An 18,708-nucleotide genomic window follows, 5' to 3' on the forward strand; every position below is an offset into this window, starting at 1 on the left:
GTTTAGTGGGAGTGAAGCTGTATTACTCAATAGAATGAGCGAATAAAAACAAACAAACAAACAAACAAAAAACCAAAAAACTTCCCCCCCCTTCCTTTAGCACTAATTCCAACCCATGGTCTGGCCATGATTGCTTTCTCTGCCTCATCGTGTGTTTGAAAGACATACAATGGTCACTCAGCCGTGTCAGCGCCACCTTGAAGAAGAACTTTCTGGCTCTGAGAATTGACCTTAACTCGTTATTAGGGACAGAGTTTTTGCCAACCAAGTATGGACTGTATATTCTATATAGGTTTTGCAAAATGCCAGCTAAGAGTATCCCATTCCATACACATACAAGGAAAGGTTTTAAAAATGAAAACCAGGTCACAGTAAACTCTTTTGCACATACAATATTTATTTTGTTTTTATACACAAAACTCAAATGCTGAGCAAACATAAAACCAAATAAAAATCCCCCTTGGCTGCACACACGAGAATTGCCCATTACATCACAGTCACAAGTAATTGTATAAGCAATAGAAGGTCATATAATATCACATCTTTTGTGTAGAGAGGCCATGATGTTTAGCTATTTGAAGATGTTAAACAGAGAAAAGGACATCATGAAGCAGCCTACGTGTTAGAGGTTTTCACACACTCAGTCTCTTAAAATAATCTGAATATCAGGCTTGCAACTGATAATGACAACTCAGCGAGGCCCCTGCCCAGCCAGGTTCCATCAGTGTTTTCTGATCATTTTGTTGGTCTAAGTTTCCATAAGTACATGAACCATTGACATGTGGGAAAAAATAGTTACACTGTGGTATTTCCCAAATGGAGTCAGAGATAGCCCCACACCTGTCTGTTCTCTCCATAGGTAATCCTGGCAGCGGGGAAGACTCTAGCATCGCAATGGGGGGTTAGTGCCAACCCATAATGTTCCTGTTGAGTCATAGCAAAATGACGGCAGCTAAGGCGAGTCATGAAGTGCACAAGACCCTCCCAAGTGCAAAATGTTTTGCCAAGTGGAGTCTGACGCTTTTATTCTGTTTTCTAAGCTCGGTTAGTCAGAGAAGTTTGAAGATTTCAAAATATTTTTGTCTCATCATGTCCCCAAAGTAACACACCTACAGGTTGGTTTTCCACCAGTTAGCATCTGGGCCAATCCCTTCATATGAGACCTACCTGCACTACTTTCTTGGGGGCAGGAAACACTTCCATTAGAGAACTTGAAGACAGAAATCAAATTGCTTTGATTCTTAAGTACCTCTTGCATATCTTTAAAAATAACATGAGAAAAGGAATATGCTTTTAAAAATTCAAAATCTGTAGTTTTGAAGCTGCTATCAAAGTGCTGACCTTTTCAGATCAATCATAAATAGTTTCTCCCAAGGGAAGTAAGTATGACTATTGCAAGCGGGGAAAGTGAGCTAGAGCTGTAACTCCTGCACTACAAATATGGGCCACTTCGGCCTTAGCGCTTATTGGGAGAAGTAATAGTACACAGGAGTGCAGATGAATACATCTTAGCTTACATGGACAGGATGCACGGATGCTTGATATACATCTAGAATTGATGCTAATACAGTCAATACTGCATTGTACACATTTTCTTGTGTTTCTGGGATTCAAACACAGGGCTTCGCACATGTTGGGCAAGTGATCTTTCACTGGCCCTATAGCATCAGCCCCAATTTTCTTTACATAACAAGAATCCCACAACATCATCCTCTTTGATAGAATATTCCTACAAACAGACAAAACTCAATTTAGGAAACCCAATGCCCAGGTGAAATTCAGTGTATAGCAATTACGGTTTGCTTGCCGAATGATGGCGTTTCCTATTAGGTAGCAGTTTTCACCCTCTGACTTCCTTTGTCTGAGTTCCCATCTAGATATCCAGAAGGTCATCCCCACTCTCATCGCTCTCCACTGTCAGCTGCCTGGTCCACCACTTCTTAACTTCAGAGCCAGAGGAAGCTGTGTCAGGCATGGGGTTCATCTTGCACACCGCCGACTTCATTGTTGTCCTTCCTCCAAACCGCAGGTTAACAGAAGACACCGAATGGCTTATTGGTTTGGGGGCTGTGAAATTAAGAAGAGCCCTGTTGACAACTGGTTGCTGTTTCAGCATGATTTAGCCATTCCTGGAAAATCATGATACTCTGAGCAGTGGTGCTTTTGGCTCCCAAATCCTATCTTAGATGTTAAGTAAGATTCTTTCCAATCGTTTTATTAAAATTATGTTCATGGGTGTCTAATAATAGCTCTTAGGAAAATATGCCCCTGGTTCCTTTTACTTTAAGGAAAGTAGAAAACACAAACAGCCCCAATTTTTGTAAAATGGAAGTGTTGCAGTGGTATGTATGAGCTGCTGTTCATTAGGAAAACAGGAAGCGAGTGTAGTGTAGTTTGAGGTAAGGAGAGGCAGGTGTGGAAAGCACATGTGGCTTTGGCTTTCTGTTGCCTTGGTCTTGGGTCCTCTGTGTAATTTGCAAACATGAGGTCACTGGCAGTTGCATGTCTCTGAGCCTAACTTTTCCTCATGGTAGAATAAAGAGAATGCAAACGTCCTCACTGCAGTGCTGGGCGGCTTAAGATGGTTAAGGAGAAGAGCAGACAGTGCAGTGGGTACCTGGCGCCTCCTTACAATGCTCTCTTCTTTCCCTTTGCCCCTCGCACTTAGTACGTTTCTGGCATTTGTCTCTGTGTTATCCCACTCTCGAGAGTAGTCTACACAGACAAGCACTACTGTTGGCATTTTGACACCCATTTATGTGGATACCAAGGAGGGACATTGTCCCCACGTCCTCTCTCATATATGCGTGTGTTGGACTGGCAGTGTGGACCATGACCTAATCACTAGTGTAATATCCTGTAGCTTGTCACCTTCCTCCGGACACGGCCAGGGGCAAGTGTGTCTCTTGACTGTGTCTCCACATCAGTCTTCCTAAAGCCTAGAGTGCAATTGTCATCTCTTGCTCATAAATCTTTAATGTCTCCCTCCTAATTGCCCATAGGATGAAACTGAAACTTCCCAGTCTGTCACTTCAGGTTTTCGACACTGGGGCTCTAGCACCTACTCAGCCCTGTTTCCTACCACTCCTGGCTTTGCTTAGATCAGACTCTGATTCCTCACCAGCTCCATCCTTGTGGTGGCTTTAAGAGCCACGGCACACCTCTGGCTTCTGAATGTAAACTGTGTTGCCATCTGCCCTGTGAACAGACTTGTGGCAGAAGACGGCTCAGAGCCACCCATTATCACTTGTTTAGGTTGAAGTTGAGCATGGTTTAAAGGAGAGAATGAGGCCCTAATTCACCATCTGCTCAGAATTCAATAGAGAGGAGACCCAGCTGTGTGTAGAATTGTTCTTTCCTCATTGCTGAGTGTTCCTTCGTGAGATCATCCTGGTACCTCACATTCCTCAGAAGAAAACTCTCTTACTCCATCAGTAAAGTGTGGGAAATTAACAGAATGGTGAGGCTTGAGTGAAGAAACTCAGGCAATAGCCTTGGAGTAGAGGCTGGTGCACAGTGGTCAGTGCTATGTGGAGGGCTGTCATTATCACTGCTGTCATTGAGATAAAGTGAGTGTCAGGGTGGTGATAAGCTCAGCTACACAGCATGTGTTGCGATAAAGTGGGACCTGAGCCTTCTCTGAGAACTCTATGGCATATCTGAAGGTCATAGCTACCCATTTCTTCTTAGATAAGCTTTGCCCATATTTGAGATGCCTTGACTGTACCCAGGAAGCCCTTGGAAACCTCTTCCTCCTCTCTTTCTGGATCTTGGCTCATTTTGTTAACAGGTGCCGTCTTCTCAGCGATGGCAGCTGCAAATGAGGGCCAATATAGTTATGTTTATAGAAGTCACTGGGGGGAGAATGTTTCTGATAAGGGAATACATTTCATAGTTTCCCTGTCTATAGCAATCAGGTACACACCCTGTTTGGGCCTGAAATGTCCCCAGTGGCCTGGGTGTTGGAGGCTTGTCCTAGCTTATGCTGTTGGGAAGTTGTAGAGCTTTTAAAAGGAGGCACCAGGTAGGAGGCCTTGGGTGGCTGGTATCATGCCCTGGGAGAACACTGTAGGACGCTATCTCTTCCTCTTTCTCTTGGTTCCTGGTTGTAGTAAGATGAGCAGCTTCCTCAGCATACATCCCCACTATGTTCTGCAGCATCATTATCAGCCCAGTAGCAACAGACAGGCTGACTACGGGCTGAAACCTCCAACAAAGTGAGCCAATAAACCTTGCTAGCTTTGAAGTGGATTTGCTCAGGTAGAAGTTATTATAACAGAAAGCTGACTAATACTGGCCTGAATATTAAATAAAATCTAATACCCAACATAAACAAAGAGAGAAAATTCCTCTTAACTGTCCCCAGTAGGTAGAGAAATGTTTGATGTACCTACCTGAGGGCAGACGCCATTGCCCAAACTTCCTTTGGGGTTTTCCAGGATCTGCTGCATCCTGCCTACTTCCTCCTCTGTCTGACAGAGTAGGGCTCAAGAGTTGCTGCTGACTGCTTGTCTGCATGGGAGAAGAATTAGTCACATGTGGGTCTTTCTCTTAAAAAATCCAAATGTTTAATTTGTTACAAATATTTGTACAGTTTTATGGAGAACAGCCTGGTAATTGTCACATTTATAGCACACAGTGATGAAATCAGGATAATTTCCACTCTGGCGCCTCATATGTCCATCATTTCATGTGTATGGAACCTTGTGACTTTTCTAGTTATTTTGAAATATATCAGAGACATGTGAAGACTACATGTGACAGTGATGGGACTGAGAGTCACTGAGGAGACACACCTCTGGCCTTGTTTGAGAACACTTCTAGGAAGGCTTAACTGAGGCGGAAGACCCACCCTGAGTATGGACGGCCATTAATAAAAAGGAGAAGGTGAGTGGAGCAGCAGCATTCATCTCTGCTACGTGACTGTGGATGCAAAGTGGCCAACTGCCTCATGCTCTTTCTATCACCCATTCCCTGCTATGATGGACCACACCCTCACACTGTGAACCCACATAAACCCCTTTTCCCCTTACATTGCTGTTGCAAAGTATTTTTTCAGAGCAAGGAGAAAACAACAATATACTAGAGTAAACATGTTTTCTTAGAACATCAGAACTTGAAATGTGAGTGGGACCGGAGGGCAGCGTGTTAAGTGAAATAAGCTAAGTGCAGAAAGACAAACACCATGGATAATGCTGTTCTCCCCTCTCTACATGGAGCGAGGCCAACTTTAGTTCTAAGAAAGGAGTAGGTATATCTGAAAAGAATAACAGGCATTCAGTGTCCACAAAAGGGAAATTAAATGTGAAAATGGGTAAAAGAGTCAAAGGAAGCTGAGGAACCATAAGGGATTGGCAGAAACACACTTCTCTAGGTAGTGTCTTTTCTTGACCATTCCTGAGTTTGGCCTACTCTCTACTCTTTTCAAGCCTGAGGATATCACTGATTCTATTTATTTTTGGGGGTGGATGGAGAGGGCAGGTTTGAGACAGGGTCTCTCTGTGTAGTCTTGGCTGTACTGGACTTGTTTTGTAGACCAGGCTGCCTTAAACTCACAGGGATCCAGCTGCCTCTGCTCAACTATTTCCTATAACTTGGTTGGAAAATGAGGCAAGAAGATGGCACTATAGGAAGAGATAGGGTGTCAGGGACAGGATGGTTTGTGGACGTGAACTTTCGTCAGCTTAAAGGTCAGAATCAGGAGCTCCAGAATATGCATCTTGGCAGATAGAGCTCTATGATAGGCCCTGAGGAAGCTGGAACTTGGGACTGCTGGATGCTGAGCACTCCTAGAGACTTTGCCTCCATCCCTACCTCACCTGGAACCTTGCTCTTCCCTAACCACTGTCATCAATTTTTTGTTAGATTTAGTGTGTGTGTGTGTGTGTGTGTGTGTGTGTGTGGTGTTCTACAAAAGTGTATGCCACATATGCCCAAGTACCCATAGGGGCCAGGAGAGGTTATCAGATGCCCTGGAGCTAGACTGTGGGCGGCTGTGAGCTGTCAGATATGTGTGCTTAGAACTGCGCTTGGGTTCTCTGGAATGGCAGCAGTCTCTCCAACCCCTCCCCCAACTATCTTGGTTTTTATACAACTTTAAACACAGCCCCTCCACACAACTTTTGGGCTACCCCTTTGACAGTCAGTACTTCCTCTCCATCGTTGGTCCTGTTTAGTGTCTGTCTCAACCTGATCTGGCTCTTCCTGATAAGGAATTGCCAGATGTGTTTGGGTCAGACTCTGGCAGTTCCACTGTGATCTTTCTTTTTACCGCTTTTGCTGGCTGTCCCCATAGACATCTGTGGAGAAGGAGGTAAGTGATTTGTGGTTTCTTGTAGGGATTCATGAAACTCACACAAAACTGGAACATGGCACAACAGGTCCTTTTGGAGCCTCTCCTGGGCCATGGAGTCCTATGCTTCACTTTGCCACTTCCTCTGACTGTGTTTCTGTGCACCATGAACTCAGCACAGCTGGAGGCACTTCACAGTATGCTAGATGGACTCCATGTAATTAGCATCAAATCATTATTGCAGCCACACAAAGGGGCAGGACCTCCCTGCCAGCTGCTTCTCATAGCACAGGGCTCTCCAAGATGCTAGAAATTCTGTTTGTTGTTGTTTGTTTGTCTTAATAGGCCTATAGAATAACTTTGAAAAATGGCATTAGCTGTGTTTTAATAGACAGAAGCTCCTCAAGTCATTTTCCCCAAATTTTATATGCTCCTATACTGCCCAAATGAGAAAGAGTGAATATCCAATGCATTTGATTATTGAAGAGGATTGAAAGCCAAGTCCATGCATTTTTCTAGATTTACTGCAAATTTCTATGATATTTGTATGTTCAAGCTAAACTATTACGGTAATATTGAACTTTTAGACAAAAGAAGCAAGGAGAAACCACTCAGGATATTAACCATTTTTAGTATATGTCTGTAGTTCAGATCTTGAATGGCCCAGAAGTTGACAGTGTGGTGTCTGGCCTAAGACACTAACCAGAGGTGGGTAAATGTTTGGGCGATGGAGCCTAGTAGGAGGAAGGAGGGCTGTCCTTAAAGAGGACTTGGGGTTCCCCCCTCCTGTCTCACTTGGTCCCTGGCCACCACACTTTTTCACATACTCTCACCACCCTGGACTGAAAAGTCTGAAACTCTGAGCCAAGTGAACCTTTCCTGTTTCTCAGCTGATTTTCTCATGTATTTTGTTTAGTAACAGAAAGCTGACTAACATACTGTGCAAACTATATAGTCTTACCAACCAATCTCAACTGAATTATAAATGACAAAAATCAAAACATCTGGAATAGATACATGCTCGTTATTTTGGATTCTTTTGCAGCAAAGGTCATGCAAGAAACACTGCCACTTTGTTTGAAATTTCTACGTGACCAGCATGGACTCCCGCGGAATACCCTCGGATGAAGGGTGCCCTTGTCTCCTACCTCAGGCTGCGTGTTGTGGTCCTGGCTGTTGGCGGTGCTGTCCTCACTTGGCTGGGTGGTCTCGATGCTGGGAGGATTCAGGAACCGGCTCAGCTCCTGCTGCTGGCTCTCCCTCAGGCTGTGGATGATGCTGCATGACTGCTGCTGTTTCTGAAGAAGATGCTGCTTTAGTAAGAGGGAACGTGCCCAGCCTCTGCCCCATTCCCGCCAAGTCATGGTTTCTCGAGGATCAATGAGACTGCCGACCTCTTAGGAATTTCCAAGGATTCTGAACTAGTTTTGAGGACGTTAGATTGATATACAAGTCCTAGAGATCAGAACATCCTGCCTTTTCCACTTGTCCAACCACTGGACTATCACGCTCGTCAATGCCACGTTATGTTATTTAAGAGGACTAATGTGGGTTTCTCCTCTCCCTCATTATTTAATTTTATTCTCATTTAACCACTGCAGCCACCGTCTCCCATGGAAAGTCCTAGGCACAAGAGTGCTAAGTACATAAGAAGGAAACTTTGACTTCTGTGCTAGTTCATGACTTTGTAGGTCAATCTGCCAGGTCAATCCAGCAGCAACCTCTGTTCCTGGCCAAGGCTTCCCTCTTAAGATCCCAGCAGGACATTTGTGACCCATGGAACCAGAGCTGTGGTGGTCTTGCTGTGACTGGGCTGTAGTAGGCAGTTTACCTTCCTCTAGGAGGCAAGGGGGTGTTTCTTTTGGGGGACTTTTCCTCTAAGGAAATGCACATTTTTGAAGTGGGTGTTGTTCTGAAAGCCAGGATCAAACAAATCTTACATAACTAATTGCATTACAGGAAGTATATATGGAGTAGTTTGCCTTTCTTCTCTGTATGTGAAGCATAAGACAAAAGCATTTATAAATGTTAATTACCCAATAGAAGTACTCGCTGGAAACAGCATATGCTAATAGAGTACATATTCGTTAATACTTTAGAGTCTCACCCAAATTTACAGTTCAGGAGGCAGCAGGCACATATTTAAAATTCCACGAGAGGTGGTCTTTAGAGACCAAACAGCATGATAAACCATATGGTAAAACTTTTCACAGCAATATAAAAATAGTTTTGTAAATTCTGTCTCTAGGTATTTTGGGGATTTCATACAGTTGAATTTAATAAGTGGAGATCATAAATATTTTAATATTCACAAATTGCTTTTTAAGCCTTCATGTTATACAAATTTGATTCAATTGAAATGTGTGGTGGAGCCTGCTGAGGGGAATGAGCTGAAGCCAGAACAGAGTTAAAGCTGCAGCAGCAGCCACACAATGCGTGGATGAAGAAGATGCATTTTAAGGGATATCAGGTCCTTCTCTTTGCCCCTTTTTCTCTGAGTGTGTGTGCATGTGTGTGATGGCTAGTGTTAATTATCAACTGGACAGTAATCCAGAGTCACTTGAGAGATGGACCTCTGGTCCTGCTTGTGGGGATTTTCTTGATTACAGGTGTTGGGGAACACTCATCATAATTGTTAGTGAGACCAATCTCTGAGCAAGGGGTCCTGGAGTATGTAAGATGTCGAAAGTAGGATGAATGCTGGCATTCATCCACCCTCTCCAATTCCTGATTGTAGATAAGTGATTACATAGCACATATGTGATTAAGCTCCTGCCATTTTGTTTTTCCCTCCATAACGAACTGTACCCTTGAACTGTGAGCCAGGATAAGTCTTTCTCATTTAAGTTTCTTTTGTCAGAATGTTTTTTCAATCATAGCCCCAGGAAAGGAGCCACTCACAGCCCGGATGCGTTTCAAGCACTTCTTCAGCCACATGCGAATCGTCTGCTTAGCCACCTCCTCTTCTATGGTGTACTCCAGCTGCTCCCTTGCCAGTAGCTCCTCCAACTGCAGGCTCTTCCTGATGTCTACAGAGCGGTAGGACAGCATGCTGGACGATGGGAACAGTAACAGCGGTCAGGCTGGGTGCCTCCTGGTCAACCTAAAACCGCTCTGCCACCTCAAAAGCAGCATTCTGAGAGTCATGGCATTCTTTCTCACTCACACAGAGTCTTGCCCTGCCTCTCTCTGCTCTTTAGCTTATTTGTGGCTGAAACCATAGCAAGAGGCAAAATGGATAGCTGGAGGGACTTTCCCATGGCCTTTCCTTTGCTGCTCTGGCTCTTTTTCTTCTTTTAAGTTTTATTTACCTGAATGACCCCCAAATGTATGACAATACCCAACATTTAACATGGTAGGTCAAGGGTTCTAGACAGCTTCCTCTGGCAGGGAAGATTGTGAAGGGTTCCTTACAATAATGTTTTACATGCTGTTATGAAGGAAATCAATTATGTTGGAATAATATTTCAGTTTCTTTGATGTGGGCATAAGTTCTTCTATTTTAGCCATTAAATACTATGCAGTTGAGATCAAATGACACTGTACCTTGACAGGACATTTTGTGGAGCATAAATGATATTTTAAGATTTCTGTCAAGAGCTTTAGGATGTCTAGAGTTCACTGCAGACCTAGTTAAGATGGGCTTAATCCAAGATAACAGGTTACAAGAAGCCACTGGATGCTCCAGGAGAGGGTTGGAACAGAGTCTTCCTCACAGCCTCACAAGCAATCAACCCAGCCATTGTCTTCAGGTTTCCTGCTTCTAGACCCACGAGTAATAACCTCTGTTGCTGGGACTTCAGCACAGTGGCTCAGTGACATTAACACAGATGCTCCTCAGAGGGACTGACTTTGAACCTTCGTCCTGCCTGGTGCTCAGGTGCTCACAGAACACAGAAAATGTAGTGCTTCAATCAACAGGGTTAGTTACTACAGAGCAGGCGGGCTCACTCAGACTCACTCAGGTGAGAACATCTGGATTCTAGCTCCACATCGACCCTGGAACCAACTACCCCTAAGCAAGCACTTAACTCTTGCCGGATAACACACCCTTACCCCCTAATTAAGAGGCAGAACTGTGCTTTCCTTCTGGAGTGAAGGCCAATGATTCTTATCCTTCTTGTGTGAGGCACCGATCATATATGATCATTATGGGGCAATGAGAAAGACTATTTCATGCCTAGAATACATGCCCTTGCATTGTAACCCGGGCAGCATGACAACTCAGGTTTTGAACATTCTTGTTAGCTGAAGAGCCTCTGTGTCACACCTTTCATTTCTGGCCTCAGTGAATCTCTGACCCTGGGCTGTGGGACCAGCTTCATACCTCAGGACATCATGGAAGGTGACATCACCACCATTGTGCAGCCTCTCCATCTCATAGCACATGTGCTTAAAAAGGAGCTTGTCTTTATCAAGGTCCACTTCCAGCCTCCCACGCAGCAGCCGTAGCAGAAACTTCACTCGGAAGGTGGGGATCACACCCTGGATGGAACAGCAAGGTAAGTCATCAAGGGGCCTCTAGGGATTCGCTGGGTGGGAGTCTCTTTTTATAGGGAACATACACAACAAAATGAATTTCTGAGCCAGGACTGGTGACTCAGACTTATAACCACAACACCAAGGAGGCAGAGGCAGGGGTTCACCAACAGAAATACCACCAGACAGAAAGAAAGTTACTGGTCTCCTTGAAAGCTGGGTAGAATGATGTGTACTAAGCATGTGGTGTGAAGTACAAAGCCGTAACCTTCTGCTCTTCTGGTCCTGTGAGCTACAATGTTGACTTCAGAGCCAGGGAGGGTGAGGAAGGCCCATGTAGCTTTCCCTGGAGCTAGCCCTTACTGCTTATGCTCAGTGGTCTACCTGCTCTCCGCTGGCATACTTGCTGAACAGGCAATGCACGTGGACACCAATCTCCTCCCTTCACTTGGGTCTTAAGACTTAGCATTGGCTACTGTGCTTTCAGTGAAAGGTGGCTTCTTTGTAGGTCTTCTCAAAGATTAGGACAACTTAGACAAGTTAATGGGGCCTGAGCTTTGCCCTTCATCTGGGATAAAACAAATCTGGACAGTGAAACCTTAAGAATTCCAATGCAACTCTGACTGTATCTTTGAATGAACCTGGTAGCTAGGGCTTCTTGCTAGTCATCAGCATCTCGGTGTTAATTGGAGTGTGGTCTTCCCTGTACATATCAGGTAAGGTCAGTTTCTGTGGGTAACAGTTACAGAGACAAATGTTCATCTAGATGAGACAAAAGAACTAGGCTTGGTATCCCTGTCCTCCTCAAGCTACTACCTCAGAAGTTCACAGGAGCCTGGAGCGCAGCTGTGGGGGACAGGGAGCACTATGGAAGACAGAGAGCAGGGGAAGGGGCCAGACCCTGCACACAACCACACTTTGTCTTCCAGACCCTCACGTCAACTGTGCTAGCTCCTTGCCTTGTACTCTCAACTCTCCCTTTGCTCTTTTTTGGATCTTCTCAGGATGGATCTTTCAAGGCGGAACTTTCCTAATTTCTGGTTGTAAGCACAATTGTCACTTTTCACCCATATCCTCATGACCATTTCAGTGAAGGGTCCACCCCAAGCCCATCCACTCTCTGCTTTCTTTAATATGCTCATAACTCCTGGAACTCATACAGGTTGAGTGTCCTCTACCAAAACGTTAGGACCAGAAGTGTTTTGAATTTGTAATTTTATATTTGGAATATTTACATCCCACAATGAGTGATATTGGGGATAAAAGTCTAAGCATAAAATTCATTCATATATTTTTTTATTTACAATCTTTTAAAAACAAGTTTTTATATGTTCCAGGCTTCCAGAACCTCTACTTCTGTCTCTCATGAACTAGGATTATAGGCAGGTACCATTAATTTTTGTTTCACATATGCCTTACACATATCCTGGAAGAAATTTTAAACAATATTTTTAGTGTGCCTGGGTTTTGTCTATGACTTATCATGTGAAATCAGGTATGATTTCTTCCATTTGTAGTGTTGTGTTGGTACTAAAAAGAATTCAAAGTCTGGAAGCATTAATTTGGATTACTGATATTAACCTATGTCATTAGTTCCATTTTACCTTTAATGGGTCACACCCTCAATTGGAACAAAGGCACTGTGGGTACAATCTTGCCACTTGGGAATTGCTTTACCTCAGTGCCTAGGCCTGTGCTTGGCTTTGGGAGGGTAGGGATTAATAAGAGGTTGAAGGGGAGAGGAACAAGGAAAGAACATGCAGGATGCTGAGAAGGAGATGGTGGAAAAAAGAGAAAAAGAAAGAAGGTAGATGAGATCAAGAAAGTTGCTTCTGCTTTAGCTAATTCTGGAAAAATACCAGGTAAACTTTAATTTCCAGATTTTTACATTGGTTAGACATCCATCCCCTGCCAGGTCTCCCTGGTGTACAGCCAGCATCAGTAAGCTGAGCTCCATCCACCAGGCGACTGCTCTGCTTGCCTTCTCGAAAAGGCCTGCTGGCCCCAGGAACTTCCAGGAGTCCTGCTTGCACCGGAAGCATCCAGGTGACCAGCCAGGACCAGGGACAACCATGTGGATAAAGGTCAGCATGAGAACACAATCAACAAGAGCCACGTGAAATGAACATATTCATTGTACATGATTTCATAAAATAACTTTAAATTCCTCATGCATGTTTGACATTCATATCATTGAAGCTCTTGGTGCTGACTCTACTCTTTGTTTTTAGCCTTTGCTTGAAGTGACTTGGCAGTAAACATGTTTGCTACTCATGAGGGTTTAAAAGAAAGCCGGGTGTGTTTTGTCCAAGTTTTACCCAACTTACTATTATGTCTTTCCTCCTTTTAATATTGTCATTGTTAAAATGTGACTAATTACCAGACAAACATCATTTAATTTAAGGCTTAGTGTTCATTCTTTAGCATTATCTTGTTATAAAATGGCTAGAATAGGTGGATCTGCCTGGATCCTTGAGGAGTCCTGCAGGTATAAGGAAGATCCCACCAACACCAGGGACAACCATATGGCTACAGGCCAGTGTAAGAACATAATCAAGAAAAGCCAAAGCAACATGGCAGCACCAGAACCCAGCTATGCTGCTACAGCCAGGGCTGGATCTTCTAACACAGCCAAACACAAGAAAATTACCTCAAATCCAATCTTATAGCAATAAGAGGCCTTTAAATAGGGAATGAATAAATCCCTTAAAATATAGAAAAATAAAATAAAAAAGGTGACAAAAATTAATACAACTGTTTAAGAGCTGAAAATGGAAATAGAAGCAATAAATAACAGATACTGTTTCTGACATGAACTCAGTGCTGGCTCTTTGATTACCTTCCCCTGAGGGGGAAGCAGCCTGACCAGGCCACAGAGGAAGACAATGCAGACAGCCCTGATGAGAACTGATAGGCTAGGTCAGAGGGAAGGGATAGAGGACCTCCCCTATCAGTGGTCTTGGGGAGGGACATGGAGGAAGATGAAGGAGGAAGGGCAGGATTGTAGGGGATGAGGAGGGGCAACAACTGGGATACACAGTGAATAAGCTGCAATTAATAAAAAATAAATAAATTAGAAAAGCACAAATTGATGGCATCCTGGAGATTGAAAACCTTGAGAAGACAAAAGGAACTACAGATGCAAGCATCACAGAAGAGCACAAAAGATGGAAGAGAGGATCTCAGGCACAGAAGATATGATTGACTAAATTAACATGTCAGTCAAAGAAAATGTTAAATCTAAAACACAAAATATCCAGGAAACTATGAAAAGACCCAACCTAAGACTAATAGGAAGAAACAGAAACTTCCCAGCTCCAAAGGCCATACAATATTTTCAACAAAACCATAGAAGAAAGTTTCCCTGTCTAAAGAAGGAGATGCTTAGAAGCATACAAGAAGCATACAGAACAACAATTAGATAGGACCATAAAAGAAAATCCTTCTGCCATATAATAACCAAAACACTAGATCTACAGAACAAGGAAAGAATATTAAAAGCTGCAAGAGAAAAATAGCCAAATTACTCACAAAGGAAAACCTATCAGAATTGCACCTGACATCTCAACAGGGACTCTAAAGTTGGAAGGGCCTGGACAGAGGTCTTGCAGCCTTTAAGAGACCACAGATGCCAACTCAGACTACTATACCCAGCAAAACTTTCAGTCACCACAGACGGAGAAAACAAGATATTCCAAGACAAAACTAAATTTAAACAATATCTATTAATAAATCTAGACCTACAGAAAATACTAGAAGGAAAACTCCAATCCAAGGAGATTAACTACATCCAAGAAAACAGGAGATAGGAGATAAACAATTCCACACTAGCAAAAACAAAAGAAAGGAAACACACACACACACACACACACACACACACACACACCCAACATCAGAATAACGGGAATTAACAGTTATTGATCATTACTATTGCTCAACATCAGTGGAATCCATTCCTCAATAAAAAAAGACACAAACTAAAAGGAATGAATGTGAAAACGGGATCCATTATTCTGCCTCATGTAAGAAATACACGTCAGCAACAAAGATAGATGTTATTTCAGAGTATAAGGCTGGAAAAAGGTTTTCCAAGAAAATGGACCCAAGAAGCAAGCTTAAGTAACCATTTTAATATCTAATAAAATAGACTTTCAACCAAATTTAAACGAGATGGGGAAGGACACCTCATACTTATCAAAGAAAAAAATCCATCAAGGTGACATCTAAATTCTGAACATCTATGCTTGCAATGCAAGGGCACCAACATTCATAAAAAATTACTTAATCACACATTGAACCTCACACATTAATAGTGGGAGATTTCAACACCCTACTCTCAACCAATGAACAGGTCATCCAGACAAAAACTAAACAGGAAAAGAATGAAACTATGGCCATTATGAATAAAATGGACTTAACAGATATTTACAGAACTTCCACCCAAACACAAAAGAATATACCATCTTCTTAGCACCTTAAGGAACCTCCTCCAAAATTGACCACATAGTCACACACAAAGCAAGTCTCAACAGATACAAGAAAATTGAAATAAACTTTGCATTTTATCAGACTACCACAGATTAAAGCTGGACTTCAACAACAACAGAAACAACTTATGGAAATGGAACAAATCTACTCAATAATCACTGGATCAGGGAGGAAATTAAAAAAAAAGAAATTAAAGATTTCCTAGGATTCAATGAAAATGAAGGCACAACGTACCCAAATATATGGGCAGTGCTAAGAGGAAAATTTATATCATTAAGAGTGTTTATAAAGAAATTAGAGAGATTTAATACTAGCAACTCAAAAGCACACCTGAACTCTCTAAAACAAAAAGAAGCAAACACACTCAAGAGGGTAGATGGAAGGAAATAATCAAATTCAGGGCTGAAATGAATAAATTAGAAACAAAGAAAACAATACAAAGTATCAAAAAAAATCAACAGCTAGTTCTTTGGGAAAACCAACAAGACAGACAAACCCTTAACCAAACTAAATAAATGACACAGAGACAGTATACAAATTAAAAAAATCAGAAATGAAAATCAGGATATAACAACAGACACTGAGGAAATCCAAGGAATTATTAGATCTTACTTCAAAAGCCTGTACTCCATTAAATAGGAAAATCTAAATGAAATAGATGCTTTTCTTGACAGATATCATTTACCAACATTAAATCAAGATCAGGTAAACAATATAAACCATCCTATAACCCCAAAAGAAATAGAAACAATCATTAAAAGTGTATTTTCCTTAGTGTTATCTTTTAATGTCCTAAAAGTTCTATATAGGAACAATTTATTTCTCATAAAGCAGCTTTTCGTACAATTGTATCTATTTTTGAAATATATTCTCCTATTCCAAATATTCATATGGAAGTTGCTAAAATATTAAAGTTCACAATTAAAAGCAAAAAAAAAAAAAAAAAAAAAAAAAAGTCTCACAACCAAAAAAGCCCTGGGCCAGATGGTTTTAACGCAGAATTCTACCAGAGTTTCAAAGAAGAGGTAATACAAATATTCCTCAAACTATCCCACAAAATAGAAACAGAAGGAAGATTGTCAAACTTATTCTATGAGGCCACAGTCACCCTGATACCTAAACCATATAAAGACTCAACAAAAGAGAGAGAGGAAGAGAGAGAGAGAGAGAGAGAGAGAGAGAGAGAGAGAAAGAGAGAGAGAAGACAAGAGAAGAGAGAGAAACACATCAAATATATCATCCACCATGATTCCGTTGGGTTCATTGCAGGGATGCAATGATAGTTCAACATATAAAAATATAATAATGTAAGCTACCATATAAACACACTGAAAGGAAAAACAAACACTGATCATCTTATTAGATGCTGAAAAAGCATTTGACAAAATCCAACACGCTTTCATGATAAAAGTATTGGAGAGATGAGGGCTACAAGGCCCATACCTATACATAATAAAGGCAATATATAGCAAGCCTATAGCCAACATCAAATTAAGTGGAGAGAAAACTTAAAGCAATTTCACTAAAGGGAGGCAAAAGACAAAGTTGTCCACTCTCTCTATATCTATTCAACACAGTTACTTGAAGTCCTAGCTAGAACAATAAGACTACTAAATGAAATCAAGAGAATACAAACTGGAAATGAAGAAGTCAATATTGCTATTCACAGATGATATGACAGTATTAATAAGTGATCCCCAAAATTCTATCAGAGAACTCTTACAGCTGATAAATGCCTTCAGCAAAGTGGCTGGATACAAACTTAACAAAAAAAAATCAGTACCTCTGCTTTATACAAACAATAAACAGGCTGATAAATAAATTAGGGAAACAATAACTTTCACAATAAACACAAATAATATAAAATATCTTGCTATAACTCTAACCAAGAAAATGAAAGACTTGTATGACAAGAACTTCAAGTCTTTGAAGAAAGAATCTGAAGAGGATATCAAAGATGGAAATACCTCCCATGCTCATGGATTGGTAGGATTAACATAAGAACATTGGCCATCTTACCAAAAGCAATATATAGATTCACTATTAAAATACACTCCCTATCAAAATACCAACACAGTTCTTTACAGACTTTGAAAGAATAATTGTAAACTTCATATGGAAAAACAAAAAACTCAGGATAGCTAAAACAATCTTTTACAATAAAACAACTTCTGGAGGGATCACCATCCCTGACCTCACAATATACTACAGAGGAACTTTAATAAAAACTATATGGTACTGGCATAGACATAGGCTGGTTGATCAATGCAATGGAATCAAAGACCTAGAAATAAACCCACACACATATAGATACTTGATTTTGACAAAGAAGCCAAAACCATACAAAGGAAAAAAGATAGCATCTTCAACAAATGGTGCTTGTCTAACTGCAATATAATGCAGTTATACCCAAATACCAATATAATGCAAATTATCCATAGTTATCATCCTGCACAAAAGTAAAGTCCAAGTGGATCAAAGACCTCATCATAAAACCAGAAACACTAAATCTAATAGAAGAGAAAGTGGGGGAGAGCCTTGAACTCATTAGTATAGGAGACAACTTCCTGAACAGAACACCAACAGCTCAGGCTATAAGATCTACAAGTAATAAATGGGACCTCATGAAATTGAAAAGCTTCTGCAGGGCAAAAGACACTGTCAATATGACAAAACAGCAGCCTTCATAATGGGAAAAGATCTTCACCAACCCTATATTTGACAGAGAGCTAATACCCAAAGTATATAAGGAACTCAAGAAATTAAACAGCGACAAACCACATAACCCAGTTAATATGGTACAGAGCTAAACAAAATTCTCAAGACTCTCTAATGGTCAAGAAGCACTTAGAGCAATGTTCAACATCCTTAGTCATCAGGGAAAACACCCATCAGAATGGCTGATATCAAAAACTCAAGTGACAGCACATGTTGGCAAGGATGTGGAGCAAGGGGAACACTCTTCCTGTGCTGATCAGAGTGCAAATGTGTATAACCACTGTGTAAATCATTCTGGAGTTTTCTTAGAAAATTGGAAATAGACCTTCCTCAAGTCCCAGATATACCAATCCTGGCCATATATCCAATAGAACACCTATTTGTGGTATATTAGGTATACATACCCAAAGGACGCTTTCTCAACTACGTGCACAGCAGTTTTGTTTGTAATAACCAGAAACTGGAAACAACCTAGATGTCTCTCAACAGAAGACTGGATAAAGAAAATGTGGCACATTTACACAGTGGAATACTACACAGTTATTTAAAACAAAGACATTATGCAATTTGCAGGCAAATGGATGGAACTAGAAAAGATCATCCTGAGTGAGGTAACCCACATCCAGAAAGACACACATGGTAAATACTCACTTATAGGTGCATATTAGCCATAAAGTACAGGAAAACCATGCTACAATCCACAGACCGAAAGAAGCTAAGTAACAAGGAGA

At 41.5% G+C, this 18,708-nt stretch overlaps 1 protein-coding gene across 6 annotated transcripts in view; it reads right to left on the reverse strand.

Moving 5' to 3' along the window:
* Positions 1–377: 377 nt before the first annotated feature.
* The window catches only part of Nalcn (sodium leak channel, non-selective), a 303,181-nt gene continuing 284,850 nt past the window's right edge, over positions 378–18,708 (reverse strand). For 5 of the 6 annotated variants that reach the window (XM_060391666.1, XM_060391663.1, XM_060391664.1 and 2 more), the window contains 6 exons: positions 10,620–10,777; positions 9,194–9,344; positions 7,441–7,590; positions 4,395–4,512; positions 3,728–3,814; positions 378–2,067 (listed from right to left, as the gene is read on the reverse strand). In XM_060391666.1, the coding sequence (XP_060247649.1) occupies positions 1,874–2,067; positions 3,728–3,814; positions 4,395–4,512; positions 7,441–7,590; positions 9,194–9,344; positions 10,620–10,777 (858 nt within the window). In that variant the 3' untranslated portion in view covers positions 378–1,873. The remainder of the gene's footprint in view (positions 2,068–3,727; positions 3,815–4,394; positions 4,513–7,440; positions 7,591–9,193; positions 9,345–10,619; positions 10,778–18,708) is intronic. The other variant, XM_060391667.1, reaches the window with a different exon arrangement.

Source organism: Meriones unguiculatus, chromosome 9 (assembly GCF_030254825.1).
Source record: "Meriones unguiculatus strain TT.TT164.6M chromosome 9, Bangor_MerUng_6.1, whole genome shotgun sequence".
Taxonomy (NCBI): Eukaryota; Metazoa; Chordata; class Mammalia; order Rodentia; family Muridae; genus Meriones; species Meriones unguiculatus.